The sequence below is a fragment of the Mauremys reevesii genome, linkage group 2, assembly GCF_016161935.1.
Source record: "Mauremys reevesii isolate NIE-2019 linkage group 2, ASM1616193v1, whole genome shotgun sequence".
In the NCBI taxonomy this organism is placed as follows: domain Eukaryota; kingdom Metazoa; phylum Chordata; order Testudines; family Geoemydidae; genus Mauremys; species Mauremys reevesii.
In genome coordinates this window covers 174,612,934-174,632,650 of record NC_052624.1, presented here as the reverse complement: position 1 = coordinate 174,632,650, position 19,717 = coordinate 174,612,934, and the positions used below count along the sequence as shown (strand labels likewise).

General features: G+C 40.8%; 1 protein-coding gene across 1 annotated transcript in view; it reads left to right on the top strand.

Annotated features, from left to right (window-relative positions):
• LOC120397306 overlaps nucleotides 1–19,313 on the top strand; it is a 427,598-nt gene extending 408,285 nt beyond the window's left edge. The window contains exons 26-28 of the mRNA XM_039523006.1: nucleotides 4,722–4,928; nucleotides 17,650–17,797; nucleotides 18,981–19,313. Of these exons, the coding sequence (XP_039378940.1) occupies nucleotides 4,722–4,928; nucleotides 17,650–17,797; nucleotides 18,981–19,009 (384 nt within the window). The 3' untranslated portion in view covers nucleotides 19,010–19,313. The remainder of the gene's footprint in view (nucleotides 1–4,721; nucleotides 4,929–17,649; nucleotides 17,798–18,980) is intronic.
• The last annotated feature ends 404 nt before the right edge of the window (nucleotides 19,314–19,717 follow it).

Below are 19,717 nucleotides of genomic sequence, written 5' to 3'. Positions count from 1 at the left end.
TAGGGATTCCTGTACACGGCTCTGGCATTTTGTGGTTTCTTGTCAGCCCTTGTGAATCTAGATCATAGCTAACTTCAGTTCCTCTGACATGTCCTATATGCACAGTCTCTTGACTACCCTGTCTCAGTGGATTTAGTAACTCATATTGTGTTCTGGCAAAAAGGAATGGACATTTTAGATTAACTTAATGATAAAGATTTCAGATGACAGTAGAGTTTACTTTTGGAGCTAACTTCAGGTTATGTAGGGCACAGTAGATATCTAGTGACCTATCACTTAATAGAAATGCATTTTGAAAGTTTCAATGCTGAATGGACCCTAGTCTGCCAAATACATTATAATGTTGCTAAGAAGGAGGCACTTTCCAGGATATGTGAGTTTTGGTGTACCCAAATCCAGAAGATCTGGTCTTCAGATATGTCACCTCTATCTTTGAATCATAATACCTGCTTTCTCTTTATAATTTGTTTTTCAGCTTTTTCTCTTCTGTCACATCAGACTGACTAAACACAGTGAAAAAAATACTGAATCTGCTCTCAGACTCATGCAACTACTTCAAAGTTCAGCATGTGTATCTAGTGGCCCAAGAGCAAATGGATAGAAAATGGCCATGAACAAATTGAGGCTGGAAATTAGAAGGTCTCTAGCTATCAGAGGGGGGACATGGTTCTGGAGAATCCTCCCCCTAGGAGTTATGGGGGCAAACAACTTAACTAGTTTTAAGAGCAAGCTGGACAAATTTATGGGTGCAATTGTATGACAGAGTTGCTTGTGAATGTAGCGGGCAGGATTCTTTAGCCCTGGGCCTCATTTCTGGTATATGCCTTGTGTTCCTAAAACTCATACCTCAAGGTTTCAACCTGCCACCAGCAGAGGTCAAGAAGGGATTTTGTTTCCCTTCCAGGAGTTTTTTTTTTTTAATTTCCTTCCCATGAAGCACCAGAGATGTCCATGGCAGAATGTCCATGGGGCAGAATGAACCAGGGCTCTGAGGTGGCACTGAACATTCTCTTTCTCAGGTGCTTGGCTGGCTGGTTCTTGCTCACAGTGTCTAACTGATCATCATTAAGGCTACAATTTTGTCACGGACATCCCAGAAGTCACGGAGTCCGTGACTTCCAAAGACCTCCGTGACTTCAGCCCCAGCGGCTGGGAGCTGCAGGGCCCCACTGCCTCCTGCAGTGGCAGGGAGCTGTGAGATACCCCTGCCGCCTGAGACAGTGAGCCCCCAAGCTCCCAGACTCCATGGGCAGCAGGGGCACCCCACAGCTCCCAGCTGCTGTGGAGGACAGGGGAACCCCTGCAGCTCTCCATCAGCCACAGTGGCAGGGGGACCCCTGCAGCTCTCCAACCACTGTGGTGGGGCAGGGGGACTCCATAGCTCTCCAGCTGCCATGGTGGGGGAGACAAGGGGACCCCAGCTGCTTCCCAGCCATTGGGGCAAGGGGATCCCTGCAGCTCCTCACCACCATGGCAGGGAGACAGGGTAACCCTCGCAGCTCCCCACTGCCATGGGGGAGGGGGAGGCAGGGGATCCCCTGCAGCCCCTGGCTGCTGTGGGGGTGGGCAGCAGGACCCCTCTAGCTCCCTCCACTGCCACTGTGGCGGGGGACTCCAGCAGCTCCCCGTTGTGTTGGCAGTGGCAGGGGGACCCTGGAGCTCTGAGCCCCCATGGGTGGTGGGGACCCTAGAGCTCTCAGCCACCCCACAGCTGCCTAGTCTCTTCCCATTTTGTCATGGATATTTTTAGTAAAAGTCAGGCCACGGTCTTCCGTGAATTTTTCTTTATTGCCCATGACCTGTCCGTCACTTTTACTAAAAAATATCCATGACAAAATCTTAGGCTTAATCATCATATGTGGAGTTGGGAAGTAATTTTTCCCCATGTCAGATTGGCAGTGGCCTTGGGGAGTCAGAAGTTCACCTTCTTCTGCAGCGTGCGGGTCACTTCCCGCGTTTCTCTGGGTGTATCTCATTTAATCATTTCCCTGTCATTGCAGGGGTCTTGAGCACTGGTGCAACTCGGTCCCTCCCAGCCTCTGCCCGTGGCACACAATAGTCTAGTCTCCTGTGGGTAGTGGTAATACTTTGGTCTCATTTTAGTTGTTGGGTTTAGTGTGCGAGTGCTCAGTGGTGACAGTGGCCAGTGATATCCAGGAGGTCCCTTCTGGACTTAAACTCTGTGACTCTAACCCAATCATTAGAATTTATCCTTTCCCCCCACTGCCTTTTCACAGTCCCAGGGAGGAACCTCAGCTGGTATAAGTCACCATAGCATCATCAATATCAGTGAGCATTCTGGCTCTGTTTTTGGAGAAGTGACGGCATCCCATTCACAGCTTTTCCTTTTCAGCTTTACTTGGATAAACCTGGGTATTTAGAGCAAACTCCTCAGTACTAAAATTTGATTTATGTAAATGTTGACACTTGTACTGCACAACTTGCACTTTCATTGTACCTGTATTTAAAAGACTCATAGACTTTAAGGTCAGAAGGGACCATTCTGATCATCTAGTCTGACCTCCTGCACAATGCAGGCCATAGAATCTCACCCACCCACTCCTGTAACAAACCCCTAACCTATGTCTGAGTTATTGAAGTCCTCAAATCATGGTTTAAAGACATCAAGGTGCAGAGAATCCTCCAGACAAAGTTAGTATTATTATTTATTTGTATTATGGGACCCCAAATGAAGCCAGGACTCCTCTGTGCTGGGTGCTGCAGAAACACACAGTAAGAGCCAGGATCAGTCAGCCTCAAAGAGTTTAAAACTTAACTCGAAGCAACAGAGAAGGACTGAGGGAAGGGATATAATGCCCAAGCAGAGGGAAACAAATATGTTGGTTTGCAAATGGGAGGATGGTGCCATAATTTTTTGTTGGTTTCTTTTTTAAAATTATTTTGGGGTAGGGTTTTGTTGGGGAGGATTAGAGACAAAGGAAGGTGGAAGGGCTTTGAAAGGAGGGAGGTCAAGGAAAAGGAGAAGAGGAGGGAAGAAGGGGAGCATGGAAGACAGGTGCAGTGAGGCTGAACAGAAGAGACTGGGAGAGAGTAAGCTGCAGCAAACAGCTAATCAGCATGGGGGAAGACTGTCCAGAGCAGCAGCTGTAAAAACCAGATGACATCATCAACATCAGAAGGTCCCTGCTATAGCTACTTGCATCTCTTGCTAGCTGAGTTTCTGGGTGCCCTTCCTAGCAATTTTTCTTCCCTGAGCTCATATGACTGGGGTGGTTCCTGGTGCCCCTGGTGGTGGCAGGGGCTTCTCTCCTGCAAAGTTCTGGGTTCATGAGAACAGGTAACCTGGGCTGGATATCAGCTCCCCTGCCCCAGCACCCCCGTCATGGTGCCAATCCCTGCTGCAGTTGCTTGTCTCTGTTCCTGCCAGTTCTTTGCTGAGTGACCCCTCCTGCGAGAATCTAATTTCTGTTTTCCAGGTAGCTTCAACTGCCTTCCTGCTTATGAAATAATCATACATGGGTAGGCAGGAGGGTAAAACACATTTGTTCTGTGTCTTTGGTTTGTGAAAATGCAGGGTTTGTCTTGATCAAGAACAGTTGCTGCTAGTTCCTAACAAGCTGTGCTGAATGAAAAGCCTTTTAACCCCAGAGTGTGGTGAAATTCAGCCCCTTTGTGCATTTTACTGTCATTTTAAAATGGCTTTTCCTTGTTTAGAACAGTTGACATCAGAATGACAACTAAATAAATAAAAATAATCACCCCACTATGCCAGCACTGTAGTACTGGTGTTTTGTGCCAGGAACTGATATAAGCCATACGGACAAAAGTACTTTTTTGTTGTACAAGCTGTGCCTCCAGTAGAAGGGTTTGCTGATATAGCTGTACTATACCGGTACTCTAATCCAGCAAACCCTTTGCAGTGAAGACAAGGCCTAAGACATACCATACTAGGAATATCATGGGAAAGCCTGTTCGCTTAAAAGCCTTGACAATAGTGGAGGGTTAAAAAGATCCCATTTCAATGGTACTATAAAAATAATGCTGCTCAACATCAATTCTAGTTAAGGGTAAGAAACTCTGAAACAATACGTTGTTTTCCAGCTGCATTCTTGAGTTTTGTACAGCCTGTAATCAGAAATAACATGAAAATGGTTAAATAGGAATTCTGACTGAAATCAGAAAGAACAGAGTCAACACAAGCAAATATGTTTATAGAAACAACGAGAAAATCTGTAACTATGTCAAGAAACTTGCTCTATACAACACACTAACATACACCTTAGTTATTCTGCCTCATCTACAATTCAGTTAGCAGCGCAAGCTTACATTAATACTATGCAGAGATCACAGACTGAAAAGTGTTAGTGGGCAAAAGGATAAAGGTTTCTGAAAAAAGAGAGAACTGCAAATACTCAGTCACAAAACTTGCCCCAAATATATAATTTTTTAATCAGCATTTCCATTTTATTGTTTAACCTACCCTGCTTGATGTCCCTACTTTTGGTTAATACGGGAGTCAGTTACAGCTTCATCTGTACAGAATTAACTTTATGGAATACACGCTGGGGATTTGTCTATCTTCTCTGTAAGATCTGTGTCATAAAATATATGTAGTAGAAAAGTGTGCAGGCACTACATGTGGCAAAGACTTTGCAGATCTATTGTAAAATCATTTTAAATCAGTTTTAAGCTCTTGCCACAAATTAATTAAACATATTTTTTTTTGTGGTGGGGGGTGGGGGGGCTTTCTGTCTCACTAGGTGGCAGTGTATGATTACATCTGGAAGGACAATACTAGCAAGTCTGGTGTCTCCAGCTGTGACCTACAGAGTCAGGATGAAATCTCCGAATGTGAAGCTCACTCAGGAGAGATCACTGTTCATGTGTCTATATACACGGTTCACCTCAGTGGCTTCCAAGATCTCTATAGACATTTCCTCAGACTGCCTGATGGGGCTATTGTTGAGGTAGGTCCAAGTAAATCTTTTACATGTGGTGTTTGCACATACAAACACAGTCAGTGTCATGGGATCCTTAGGATATCACAATAAGACAATGGGTCCGGCCTGACCGCTCACAAATATATCCAAAGATCTTCCAACGTAAGACTTTGCTCTTTGATAATTTAGGATAAAATAAAACATTTTGTGCATTTGGAATGAAAACACTTTTTAAAAGTAACAACTTATCAGTGTTTTATAGAACTATTTAAAAGTAAGCTTATATACAAATAATACAAACTCTATGGGTATGACTTTACATGCATACTGTGTAAAAACCACATTAACCTGGTGCAGGATTGTCCTCCACAATTATACAATATAGGTATTTCATACAATATTATACATTGGTAGATCTGTACTATAGTTGATACAGAGTTTTTCTACAGATGTAGGTACATGGATATTTGGTGCAGAGTGGTGGTACTTGTATAGGTCCACAGGGGTTATTTATTCAGGCTATCTGAGTCACTAAGCTTTCTTAATATAATGTGATTTAATTTTATGCTGGGCCACTGTTTGTCATGTTTTTGCATATTACAAGTAGCTCATATGATAAAAACCCAACACTTCTCTAACTGAAGAAAAATTCCAAGCTGTGACTCATTTCATATCTTACATTTGTTCAGTTACATTGTAATTGTATGGCTTTCTCTTTTGAGCCATCATGTGGTGTTGTATTTCCTCATTGCTTTCAGTTATATGTCAGTAGACCTAGATAGACAGACTATCCCCTGGAACAGACAGGCAAAGCATCTTTAAAACAACAACAACAACAAAACCTTGGAATGCACAAGCCAAATTAAGGAGTGAAAGAACACTGTCTTCACTACCTATTTGACAAGTGAAATTGTCGTCATCATCATGATCTGTTTACGATATAAAGATGACAGATGAATCCAAACTACAAAGTTTAGAGTTGCTCAGTTCCAGGGTTACGGTTCAGATCTCTCTCTCTAAACTGGAAAAATCATTGATTCTGCTCCTTTTGATTACTGTCTGAAGGCTGTTTTCTGCAATTCAAATATTTCATTTGGAATGTCTCTGCCCTATTTGGTGTTTAAAAGAAAATTAAAATGTAAGGAAATGAACAGTTGCCTTCAAGGAATCTAAACATATCCCTGTGCCCTAGGAACCCATGCTTTCTGGTCTCTAGAAATTTACAGCCAGCCAAAGAAAACAAGAGGAAACATGTGGTCTACACGATGACTAAAACAAAGAAATCTAGATCCATGCATAAGTCTGCCAGAAAGCAGAGGATCTTTGTACAAAACTTTGGTTGGATTTTTACTTGGATGCATTTTTCCACTACTCTTTTTGGCATCAGTGATTTAGTCCTTTTCCAGTCCCATTTTTATTTTTGCTTTTGATACCAGCAATAACGATGTCTAGAATTGATTCTTCTAGGTGAAGTCTTTCAGCCTTTCACCTATGAGTTTTCACTGAACTTCAATTAGGATATGGAGTTTAAGGGGTTTCAAACACAATGAACAACCCTAACTTAGTGCAGTGTTCCCAGTTCACTAATGTTTTTACATTAAGAAGAGAGGAATGAGAGTACATGATTTTCTATCTAATGCAATTTTTTTCTTTCCATGCCATGAGCATACAGTCCATTCCTGAAATCAATGTGGCAAGGACCTATGTGATCAGTAAAGCCACATCCCCAATTTAAGGGCACTAAACATACTCTTTTGTTATCCAAGGATCTGATATGAATTATTTTTTAAAAAAGGACTTAAATAGGACTTAAGCTGTACAAAAGTCATTATTTATCTCCAGACCTGAGAGTTGCCTGATAAAGGACACTGACAATTCTTTTTTCATTTTGAAGGCCAGGGCTCCCTTCTTCAGTCCCCAAGTTAGGAATCCTCCGATCTCTCTGGGGTTAAGTGAACTTTTAAAACTATAAGCTGAATAATGACAAGCCCTTCTACAGGTGCTCAGGAGGCACTCAAAGAGCTTCCCCCACCTTTCGTAGTTGTGTCAAAATCCCTTTAGAAAGGCTCTGTTTTCTATTACGAGGCATAGCTTTTCAGAGTATAATTTCTATAGAATCCCACTGGATTCATCCCTATTAAATTCCACAGGGTTTTTCCATAAGAGGAGCATTAGGTTCGAAGCACGTATAATGCTCCAGGAATTCTGGGGGAAGCACGTCTACTGCTTTATTTTTTAAAAGGATGCAGCATATTCTACTCTCCAAGTGAGGCTGATTCTCAGGGATGGAGTAAGGCCATCTGGGGCTCCATACAGTTGCAGTGGCAGGAAGTGGGAAGGGTCTTTTTCTTCCAGAGAGGCTTGTGCACAGACATGGGGTCCCTTCTCTCTCTCAAGAGTGTCAACAGGTTTTTTTCTCTCTTTGTGATCAGTAGGGATCACCTTCTCCTTAAGAAAGGCCAGGGTGGCAGTAGGAAACTCCCTAGTACTTACCCCTGCAGCTGGGGTTTATCTGCTTACGTGGGTGGGCCAGGCCTGTTTCACTCTTCCCCTCCTGCTGTAACTCTAATCCCCTGCAGGAGTGACATTTGCCTAGGCCCCCAGAGCACTGGGTCTCAGAGTGAATACCCAACTGAGCTACATGTACTTCACACTTCTCAGAGTTATTGTTCCAAGCTGTCCGCAGCTCCATCTGCTCTGGTTACACTCGGATTACTTTGTCAAGCTTTTCCTCACAACCGTGTGGGCTAGAATATTGCTATTTTTTTTTAAATGAATATTGAGATTCAAAGAGCTGGGGCCCGAGGTACAGGCCTGTAGTAGCTATGCCTTAATTTGGCTCTGCTGGCTGGTGTGAACTGAAGGGTGCATATTGCCAGAGTTCCACCCACATTCCTTTTCTCCTTGCCTCCGTTGGCACTGATATGGCAATAGCTTTTGCTCCAGAGTTGGGAGAGGAATGCAAGGACCAGGCTGTCATTGCATAGAGGTCCAGTGCCATCAGGGAATATGGGGTTTGTCCTCCAATGGTAGTGTGGATGCAGTTTTTCCATAAAAGCAGCAAAGAATCCTGTGGCACCTTATAGACTAACAGACGTTTTGCAGCATGAGCTTTCGTGGGTGAATACCCACTTCTTCGGATGCAAGTGGTGGAAATTTCCTGGGGCAGGTATATATAAGCAAGCAAGAAGCAAGCTAGAGATAACGAGGTCAGATCAATCAGGGAGGATGAGGCCCTGTTCTAGCAGTTGAAGTGTGAAAACCAAGGGAGGAGAAACTGGTTCTGTAATTGGCAAGCCATTCACAGTCTTTGTTTAGTCCTGAGCTGATGGTGTCAAATTTGCAGATGAACTGGAGCTCAGCAGTTTCTCTTTGAAGTCTGGTCCTAAAGTTTTTTTGCTGTAGGATGGCCACCTTAAGATCTGCTATAGTGTGGCCAGGGAGGTTGAAGTGTTCTCCTACAGGTTTTTGTATATTGCCATTCCTAATGTCTGATTTGTGTCCATTTATCCTTTTCCTTAGAGACTGTCCAGTTTGGCCAATGTACATAGCAGAGGGGCATTGCTGGCATATGATGGCATATATTACATTGGTGGAAGTGCAGGTGAATGAACTGGTGATGCTGTGGCTGATCTGGTTTGGTCCTGTGATGGTGTTGCTGGTGTAGATATGTGGGCAGAGTTGGCATCGAGGTTTGTTGCATGGATTGGTTCCTGAGCTAGAGTTACTATGGTGCAGTGTGCAGTTGCTGGTGAGAATATGTTTCAGGTTGTCTATGGGCGAGGACTGGTCTGCCACCCAAGGCCTGTGAAAGTGTGGGATCATTCTCCAGGATGGGTTGTAGATCCCTGATGATGCGTTGTAGGGGTTTTAGCTGGGGACTGTATGTGATGGCCAGTGGAGTCCTGTTGGTTTCTTTCTTGGGTTTGTCTTCCAGTAGGAGGCTTCTGGGTACACGTCTGGCTCTGTTGATCTGTTTCCTTATTTCCTCGTGTGGGTACTGTAGTCTTGAGAATGCTTGGTGGAGATTTTCTAGGTGTTGGTCTCTGTCTGCGGGGTTAGAGCAGATACGGTTGTACCTCAGTGCTTGGCTGTAGACAATGGATCTTGTGGTGTGTCTGGGATGGAAGCTGGAGGCATGAAGGTAGGCATAGCGGTCGGTAGGTTTTCAGTATAGGGTGGTGTTGATGTGACCATCACTTATTTGCACCGTGGTGTCTAGGAAGTGGACCTCCCGTGTAGATTGGTCCAGGCTGAGGTTGATGGAGGGGTGGAAGCTGTTGAAATCGTGGTGGAATTTTTCCAGAGTCTCCTTCCCATGGGTCCAGATGATGAAGATGTCATCGATGTAGCGTAGGTAGAGAAGGGGCGTGAGTGGACGGGAGCTGAGGAAGCGTTGTTCCAGGTCGGCCATAAAAATATTGGCATATTGTGGGGCCATACGGGTGCCCATAGCGGTGCCACTGATCTGGAGATATATATTGTCAGCAAATTTGAAATAGTTGTGTGTGAGGATAAAGCCACAGAGCTCAGCAACCAGTTGTGCTGTGGCATCATCAGGGATACTGTTCCTGACAGCTTGTATTCCATCAGTGTGTGGGATGTTTGTGTAGAGAGCCTCTACATCCATGGTGGCCAGGATGGTGTTTTCTGGAAGGTCACCAATGCATTGTAGTTTCCTCAGGAAACTACAATTTTCCATATACCATCATTGGCTGCTGAACTGTCTTAGCTATTCTATTGCTGTAGATTGCTTCATGACTTTATTGGCAATATTTCCTTCCCTTGCATTAATTTTTTAACAGAACTTTACACAATTCCCTAAACCAGGAAGAGGCAACCTATGGCACGCGTGCCGAAGGCGGCACACGAGCTGATTTTCAGTGGCACTCACACTACCTGGGTCTTGGCCACTGGTCTGGGGGGCTCTGCATATTAATTTAATTTGAAATGAAACTTCTTAAACATTTTAAAATCCTTATTTACTTTACATACAACAGTTTAGTTATATATTATAGAGTTATAGAAAGAGACCTTCTAAAAACGTTAAAATGTATGACTGGCACGCGAAACCTTAAATTAGAGTGAATAAATGAAGACTCGGCACAGCACTTCTGAAAGGTTGCTGAACCCTGCCCTAAACAGTCACAGCCTCCCGGCTGTCTTCAAACACACAAACATCATTCTTCACAATCAAAACATGTCCCACTAAGCTTCTTTAAATGACATAGGGCCTGATTCTGAATATCTTGAGCCCTCATATCTCTTGCAACATTTCAGGGGGAGTGTTTACTGCAATATATTTATTAGCCCATGGCTGAACAAAGAAAAGAACAGAGTAACAGATCCACATGGGAACTAAGCAAATCAAAACCAACTTGGAGCTCCATAGGAAGTGTGAAGAGATGATAAATATGATATGTATTTGTTCACTGATATTTTAGAAATTCTGCATGCCTTTTGTGTAATAACAAGTAGTTCTGAATATGACAAAATAAAAATGCTCATGTAGTTTTATTTTCCATGAATTTAATGAGAGCACTAGCACCTAGTCTTCATTAATATTTGTTATCAAATATACTGATGTGAGCACAGTCACGCAAAATGTATTTAATTTGCTGAGCAAAATTCTGCCCTCAAATACACATCCTCAGCCCCCATTGCTTTCAACTGAAGTTGTGTCTGTGTAGCTGAAGAAATAATTTGGCTTACATAAGGTGGTTTTGCATAAACCTATTAGGAAGTTCTTAGCCACTTGTGATTTTATTATATTATCAGTCGTACCCTGCTCCGATTCACTTCAGTGGGAGCAGCATTGGCCCCATGGCCCCAATTCAGCAAAGCACTTAAATGTGTTCTTCACTTTAAGCAAGGGCCTAACCCCGTTGACTTAAAGTGAAAATTGAAAAGCCCCATTAAAGTGAAGCATGTGCTTAAGTGCCTTGTTGAATCAGAGTTTACATCAACTCAGAATAAATGTCTATACAGGCAATACTTTGTTTAGAGCACTTATATTGTTCTAGATATGTTATTCCCATTAAAATACAAACTTTACTAGTATGACCAGAAATTTGATGTCTGGTATGAAAAGTAGTTTCATAACCTTCATAAGCATGAGGCAAAAAAAAAAAAAGATTTAAAAGGCACATTAAGTACAAGGTGACATGAATAAATTGCTTTACAAATGTTAAATAAAAATACTTTTTAAAAAATGTGTGGCATGAAAATTATAGAGGTTAAACTTGTAAATACAATTCTTTTATCACAAGCATTGTAAAACTCAGAGAATTCACTTGCAATAAAACCCATTTTCCTTGTTACTTATCATGTATTTCCCTTTTATAGGGCTTAATTAAGATGCTGGTTACCCATGGAATGACCTTCCAAAAATCATTTTTCATGCCTTTCCTCATTCATTAATCTTATGTTATTGTAATATATGGGAAATTATTGAGTTTTAGCATTTAAAATGTATTTGAAATCCATGCACACAAAAAATTAATGCTGGAGATAAGTGTTTGCAGTCTACACTGTGATAACACCATCTCAGTGATTTTTATCTTGATTTCTGCTGGTGACTGGAGTTGATTTCTTATTAAAAGGGCAAAGATAAGTCACATTAACTCAGCAAAAAAATCAGTTTCTTATTATAGGCCTAGTAAACCCAACACTGTAGAGAAACTTTTTATAGTATGATTTTATCTATCAAATAAACCTAAATAATTGTCAAGGATTCATCCAATTTAAACATACTGGATAAAAGAGATATGTTTTCCCTAATTACTTGAAATATACCTAGTGATAATAAGATAAGACAGTGTAGGTAACTAACCAATTACTTAGTGTAAGATATTTACATCCATCCATATGCTATGAATTATGTTTAAACTCTCTTGCACTTCTGCAAAAGTGAATAAAATCATGTAAGTTTATTTTGAATACGAGATCAGATATAGTATGTTGAGTGACACTTAAAAAGAATGAAACAGTAACTGTAGCTTATTTTCTGAAGCAATCTTGACACTAATGCTAAATTACAGCTTGGAAACATCTAGCATTTTTACCTTTATGAGAAAAGGCTTTTTACATATTTAACATAATTCTAGGGAAAATATACTGGAATGATGTATAAAGATATGTACACTGTAACCAAAGGGCATTTATATTCCCCAGTAGAATACTTACAACAATTTTATTGCCATTTGGTGTCATTTTCTAACAGATATAAAATACAGCCAGTAAACAAACTAGACTTTAGATTTAAGCTGACAGCTGTTCCTTCAGAAGCAATATTCAGATATTTAATCTTAAGAATACTGAATATTTTACAATTGTTTGAGCAAACTATACTTTTACAAAGTGTAGGACTGTATGCTTGTGTATACAGTACTTGGATCTGATAATGACATAAAAAAACAACCCTAGAATAATCTACACATTGGTTGCTTCTATATACTCCCTGGGCAAATAAACAGATTACCTCATGTTTTTACCTCATGTTTTATTCTTAATGCAACATAACCTTTTTATAGATGAAATGTTACTGTGAATACTGTAGGCAATTTCTCCCCCCCCCCCCTCCCGTGGCACATAATCAATGCTGTTAATTCCATTGAGGATGTATGCACGTAACTGAGGGTAGATTGTGTCTCTCTAGCTATATTAAGGGATAAATTTGCCGTAGGGTGACCAGATGGCTCAATATTATCGGGGCTATCCCAATATTTGGGGCTTTGTCTTATATAAGCAACTATTACCTCCCACCTCTCCCCTGCCCTGTCCAAATTTCTCACACTTGCTATCTGGTCCTCCTATCTGCATGACAAAAGTGCCAAATTTCACCTTCATTAGGGGGCTGGAAGCAGCAGCCATGGAAGTAATGGGGAGCCTGTATGCCATCCCAAATAGGGGCTGAGGGTACAGGCTAATGCAGGGGTCAGCAACCTCTGGCACGCAGCTCACCAGGGTAAGCAGGGGCAGGCGAGGAATGTGCTGACTGTGGCTTCCCGCCACTCCCATTGGCCTGGGATGGCGATCTGCGGCCAGTGGGAGCTGCGATCGGCCGAACCTGCTGACGCGGCACGTAAACAGACTGGCCTGGCCCGCCAGGGTGCTTACCCTGGTGAGCCACGTGCCAGAGGTTGCCAACCCCTGGGCTAATGGATTCACAGTCATATGACTTCAGTGGCCCTAAAAACTATGCAGATAGAGCAAGGGAAGATGTGCCTAGTAAGCTACCTAAACCTAAACTGATAAATTAAGGGCCATGATGAAACTCATGGGTTGGAGAGTGATAATGGGCCAAATTATCTTCTGGTGTAAAAAGTTGCAGGCCCATTAGCTTCAATGGAGCTGTGCCAATTAACTCCAGCAGAGGAAATGGGAATTTTTCCATTGGATTCAAGTGTGAATGATCAGACTCTACTGTATCCTAATCATTCCATCACAATATTTGCTCAAATTCAAATTAGAACTATTTATGGTAATAATGATTAAAAATAATTCAGTTCAGAATAGGTATCAGAATAAAGAATGATATGATGCATGCTGCATGAAGTGGTTCTACTTAAAAGGAATTCGATAAAATGAAAGTTTTTTTTCAAGTAATTTCATTGTCTTTCATTACCCCTTCTTTATCCTAGAAGCTTTATAAATAGCATTAACTTTCAACTTCTTGTGTTCATTTGTCAAAAGAGTTACCCATTTTAAGTTTTTGATTACTTAGGATGAATCTTCTTTTAAAACTGAGTTTTATCTTTGAGTCAGAACTACATATTGATAAACTATCAACTACCATATGGATGTCTACATGGAAATCCATTTGGCTTGCAGGGGGCAGGGCTGAAAAAACATGGACATTCTCCTGCTCTACCTCTCCCACTACCAAAACTTCTCTAAGCCCAGGTAGACTCTCTGTTGAGGGGAATCCACAGGGCCACTGGGAATAGAAAATGGCTAGGTGGAGGCAGCACTCCCTGCTTGTTTGGCGTTCAAATCTGTGGTGCAACAGAATAAGCAGAAAGCTGATGAAATAAGTCCACTGTGGGCTCCTGGCATCATGTGAGTGCTGTAAGGTAACTAACAAATCAGAGAAATATGTAAACAACAGCATTATATCCTAGCAATGTAAATGGACCCCTGCTTTTTAAATATATTGGCTTCTTTACTGCAGGCTTAGAGGAAAGAGAGAGACACACAGATCTATGAGTATTTGAGCATGTGAATTTAAATTTGTTTTCCATGAAGAGTTGGGGAGTTAAAACTCTTCTCACATGAATATTCATGGAAAGGAAATACAACATGGATGCAACCTCTGCCGAAGTGAATTCATGTAATGTGAGCAAAAACTCATGGGGAAAATGTGGTGATATGTGCACTGCTCTACTTTATTACAAACATTAGTACTGATGATAAAGATACATTTTAAAAATGCACTGCTAACTCTACTGAACTTCCCTCCCTCTTCTAACACATTTTAAAATATACAGATTTGTTCTGAATGAGTGTTTTGTGACTGACTTTACAATGTAAGCACAGTGTAGCTCACTGCTGTCAAATGTATTTTGAACTCTTAAATGTTCATAATCTTTATTCATTTATCACATATTTTACTTGAATCAGCAGTAAAATCTGTGAAGTCAAAGGATAAGTGCCAAAACTGTATTAGCTTATTTTACCTAAATAAATAAAAAAAATAACCTTTGAAAAAGTACCTTGGAGCTACGCAAATTGACAAAATTCATCAATTATATTTTTGCTCACTTTATAATTACACTGTAGTAACTGTAAAGTGAACTTTAGTGCATGGTTGATTAATTATAAGGTTACTGCCATTAAGTCACTTTCAGAAACAACAACTTGGGCTTTAATTAATTTAATATCACAACTTTACACAACATCTGATCAAATCCAAAATTTGAACTATGAAAACAAGCTGCAATTTTGAGTTTGTAAATATGTGACATCTAAAGTGTGATACAGCAGTTTTCCTTACCTTGGACAAGCTTGTTGATAACTGAGCTATGCAAGCTTAATAATACCTTATTAATCAGACTGGAGTGAGCATGGGGTTCCCCCATTATCCACCTTCCCACTGACAAAAAGGCTTTTGCAGATAGTTCCTATTTCCACTCATTTGCATGGATACATGGAAATAAAAGCCTCATAGATGTATTCTGCACTACAGAGAATTAGGAACAGGGCCTGTATATACTCATAAATGTTGTTTCCATTTTATTTCTTCAAGTTATCAAATGGTGGAAATTTTGCTATTGTATGTAATTATTTCAGTTTCTATTTACTAGTAAAATGACTCTGTGACCCTCCCATTGGCTCACAATAATACCAACACGGGCCCTAGCATTTGAACAAGTGCAGGGATAGGGCTTTTGCCTTCTTGAAGTTTTTTCTGAGACAATATTGATGCAAAGCAATGTCATGACATTGTATCCCAAATGTATCAGCCCTGAAGTTTCTTCATTCCCTGTGGGACATAGAATAGGACTATCCAAATCCAGCCCATCCCTTAGGGTAATATACAGTATATAAATAGTAGGTGCCATTGGTAACCCTATTGGTGGTAACTGCCAATGGACAATTATCTAGGAGAGGAAAGGTCTAGTGATTAGGGACTCTGGAGACCTGGAGTCAATTCTTTTTTCCCTCTTCAAATGTCTTGTCTGATCTTGGGCAAGTTGCTTGGGTCCACATCTTCAAAGGTATTTAGACTCCTAAATCAATGGAAGTTAAGAACTTACTTTTGAGGACCTGGGCTTTAGTCTTTCTGTGCCTATCACTCATTGGAAATTAATAATAATAATACCTAGCTCTTATATTGCACTTTGCATCTTTAAATGAAATGGGGATAATAGTACTGCTGTATCTCACAGGGGTGTTGCGAGCATCACTACATTAAAAATTGTAAGGTGATCAGATAATCAGAGCTTTATAAGTACCTAAGACAGATAAGAATGGGAGGAAACTTACTTTCAGCATTTTATTTACTCCCCTTCCTAAACAAATGTTGTTTGATTGACTGCAGCAACTCATAGCCCTGGTAAGACACTAAGATTTGTGAAGTGCATTTAAAAAATGTTGACTTCTTACCAGAGAAGCTTACTTATTCCACCACTAGACCTGATGTAGTAGAAGATAGAGCACTGGGGTGTAACTGAGGCAACTTGTGTTCTAGCTGCAGCTTTGACTCTGAGCGCCTAGGTGACCTTGGTTAGACTTGGTGTTCCCATCTGTAAAATGGGGATAATAATTCTTACCTGCTTGGTGAAGCTCTTTCAGATCTATAGATGATCAGTGTTTATATAAGAGCTAGGTTTTATTTGTTTAAACAACGTATTTGATAAATTTTGCCAATTTTTCTATTTGAATTGTCCATGCATCAATCACAATAGTTTACAGATTTATTAAATCTCCCAAGCCCCCACCCTGTCTCTTTCAGCTTCTGCTCCACCCCACCCTGCCTCTTCCCTCCCAGTTCTGCCCCTTCCCCCAAGTGTGCCCTGTTTCCACTCCTTCCCCCTCCCCCCAGAGCCTCCTGCATGCCGCAGATCAGCTAATCATGGTGGTGCTGGGAGGGAGGGAGAGGGAAGAGTTGATTGGTGGGGCTGCAGGCAGACGGGAGACATGGGCCGGGGGGAGGGGGGATGGCTGCTGGTAGGTGCTAAGCATCTGCTAATTTTTTTCCAGGGGTGCTCCAGGGCTAGTGCACCCACAGTCGGTGCCTATGTTCTCTATATTGGGACACCTGAGTGCTCCTCAGTCAACAATCAGAGCTAATATGGGTGTGTTCCTACTGGAGTGTATTTAGTGTGTGCAGTGGCTATCTAGACTTGGTAAATAATGGGAGAAAATATTTGCAAACATTTTTATTCATTTTGAATCACAGCTTTTGAGGGATGAAACTGCGTCTTGCAGGAACTGTTCTGGGATTGGATAACCTCACAGCTTCATAAACTGTTTCTGCCTGAAGTATGAGTCTGAAATTTGCTTTCTGCTAGCACTGAAGTGAGCAAAACTTCTTTCATATGAATGCTCACAAAAAGCGAACAAAATCAGGGCCTGGGCACCATTGTGTAAAGAGCTATATAAATTACACAAGTTGAGACTCTGACCTATAATTTGGTAGCTGCTGCTGAGTTGGGTTAGATTTGAATCAGTGACCTGGAAGTGCTATATCCTATTACCAGTCTCATAATAATCTATCAACTCCCCCAAGTGGCCCTGTTTTTCTTAATTTAAGGGACAATTCTGTATTCAGTTACATTATCTCCATGTATCAAGAATAACATAAGATGAAATTATTAAAAGCAACAACAATAACAATAATTTCTATTCTATTGTTTTATTTGAGCATTTTAGGTTCTGAGCCAAATTAGGTGAATTCACATTTCACATGTGTTTAAATTGCTAATCCCGCCACTGTTATCTGTATTAGTGAATATATTTACAATAACTCTTACTCTATAATGTTTTGGCAGTACTGTTATAAAAATTGTATGAAGTCTCAGCATGGAACTGAACCATGAAACCCAAATTGTAAGCTGCTGCTGAGCTGGGTTATTAGTATGACAGTACAAAATTTCACACACAAATTGATTTTCAAGATATAATATTTAAAAAAGGCAAAGAGGAAAAGAAATGAAAGCAAACTCACATTTGTTGCTTCTAACTTAATATTTCACTAAACTGGGCCACAGTAATGTGTCTGGGTTTTATACATTCTGTTTTTCAGGCATTTGATAACATTAGTGGGGTAAGTCTTTTATATGATGAAGTGAGCACAACCATTCAGGAACATGTAAGCGAAATGGACAATGTGCTGGGAGCCTCTTCAGTTATCAAGCAGAGGGAAAGAAAAAAGAATACAGCAAGGTGGAAAGGTATTATTTTCAGTGACTCCAACTTACTTTAAAAAAATGCCAGCATTTACATATAAAGCAGCATGCACTATAAAAAGGAACAGATTATTTCAAAGCACACTTTCTCCTGGAAAGAATAGGCCCCAATCATTTTTTACTGTGTTTGAGTAGTGGTGTTTCCAGTTGTTGTTCACCTCAGTATGGCATCTTTAGTCTGTCACAAGTGTACATCATGAAGAGAGAACAGCTGTCATTCTTTTAATGATGAACACCAAAGATCATAACACTTTCCACACTGGAATTTGGTATAGCTGTAATGCAATCGAGAGAGAGAGATTTTGAACAAAAGTCAACATTTAAAATGTGCTGCGGACATAAATCAGCTGCTTGATTTCTAATTAGGTAAACACTGTGTGTGTGTGTGTGTGTGTGTGTGTACACATGCATATATATACAAGGATTAATGTTGCATTTAACTTTATGCACTGACAGACATTGAACTATTCACAATGTGCAAAGTTAAATGCATGTGTCTTTCCCTGGATTGGTGTCTGTATATGTCTCTCCAGTAATAACTGTAGTAGTAGCAGCCCATGACAAAGTGGTATCAAAGTATTAAATTGTACAGAATTATCATAATGTGTCACTTAAACCTTGTAATTAACATGAACTATTTATTTATTTTTATTCCCATATACAAAGCTTCTGTCCTGCATCAGAATCCACAAGCACTCTACACTTCTGCTAAGGCCCTATAGATTTCAGTGGTACTCCACATATACAGAGATTTTGATGCACTGTTAGTGCCCATGTTTGGATAGAAGTTCCATGTGTTGTAATCTGGATATGATCCAGATAACTGATGGTTGAACCTTAAAAGGTTCAACATTTCAGTTCAGATGAACAACCAAAAGATATACAGGGAATTTTTAATGAAAATAATGGAGATTGATATATATCCAGTTGCTCAAACAGGTTTATAGACTCATAAACTTTAAGGTCAGAAGGGACCATTATGATCATCTAGTCTGACCTCCTGCACAAAGCAGGCCACAGAATCTTACCCATCCACTTCTATAACAAACCCCTGACCTATGTCTGAGTTATTGAAGTCTTCAAATTGTGGTTTGATGAGGAAAGAAAATGTGGTAGTTGGTATGGTGTCAATCGTCTGATTACATTATATGTCTACTTTTAATTTTAGGAGCTCATTTTGTCTCCTGCAAGAGCTAAGTCATCAGGAAGAATATTTAGTTCACAGCACTTTTTGCATCTTGAGTCATCTCCACAATCTGCATCCTCATCCAATAAGACATCTACTTCTGCTATTCACATCTCCATGTGCATGGAACTATAGCTGTTTTGTACAGCAAGCGCTCTGTGCACAGAACTCCAATTAACTTCAATGGAAGTTCCCATGAGACATGTGGCGCATTAGGTCACATGTATACACTGCAGATATAAATGTTGCATTTGACTTTCTCCCAAAATACCAGGCCATTCCTACAGGGACTTTAGTCTTCAGAGGCTTTATTTGCATGGGCTTTCATTGTAAAGGTGGGGAGAGGTTTATAGATTTGCCTTTCAACCTTCATGAATAAAATACTACCATATTTAACAGTAATTGTTCAAAACACTGTAATATCACTGTTGTAAGATGTAAGATTCAAAGTGGCTTCATTCCACCTTAATCACCTCTAGTGTGTTGGCCAGTCTCCAAGCAGCTTTACAGTCCATGAAGCCCTAAAGGGGCCATTCTCTTCTTCATGCCCATTGCACTGGGAACCACAGCATCTCTGCTACCCTGGGGTGGAGTTACCAGCTGTAGGCTTTATTATTATCTTATTTTATTTTATTTGTATTGCAATACCCCTAGAAGCTCCAACTTAATAAGGGGCCCATTGTGGCAAGCACTGTACAAACACATAGGAAGAGTATCAG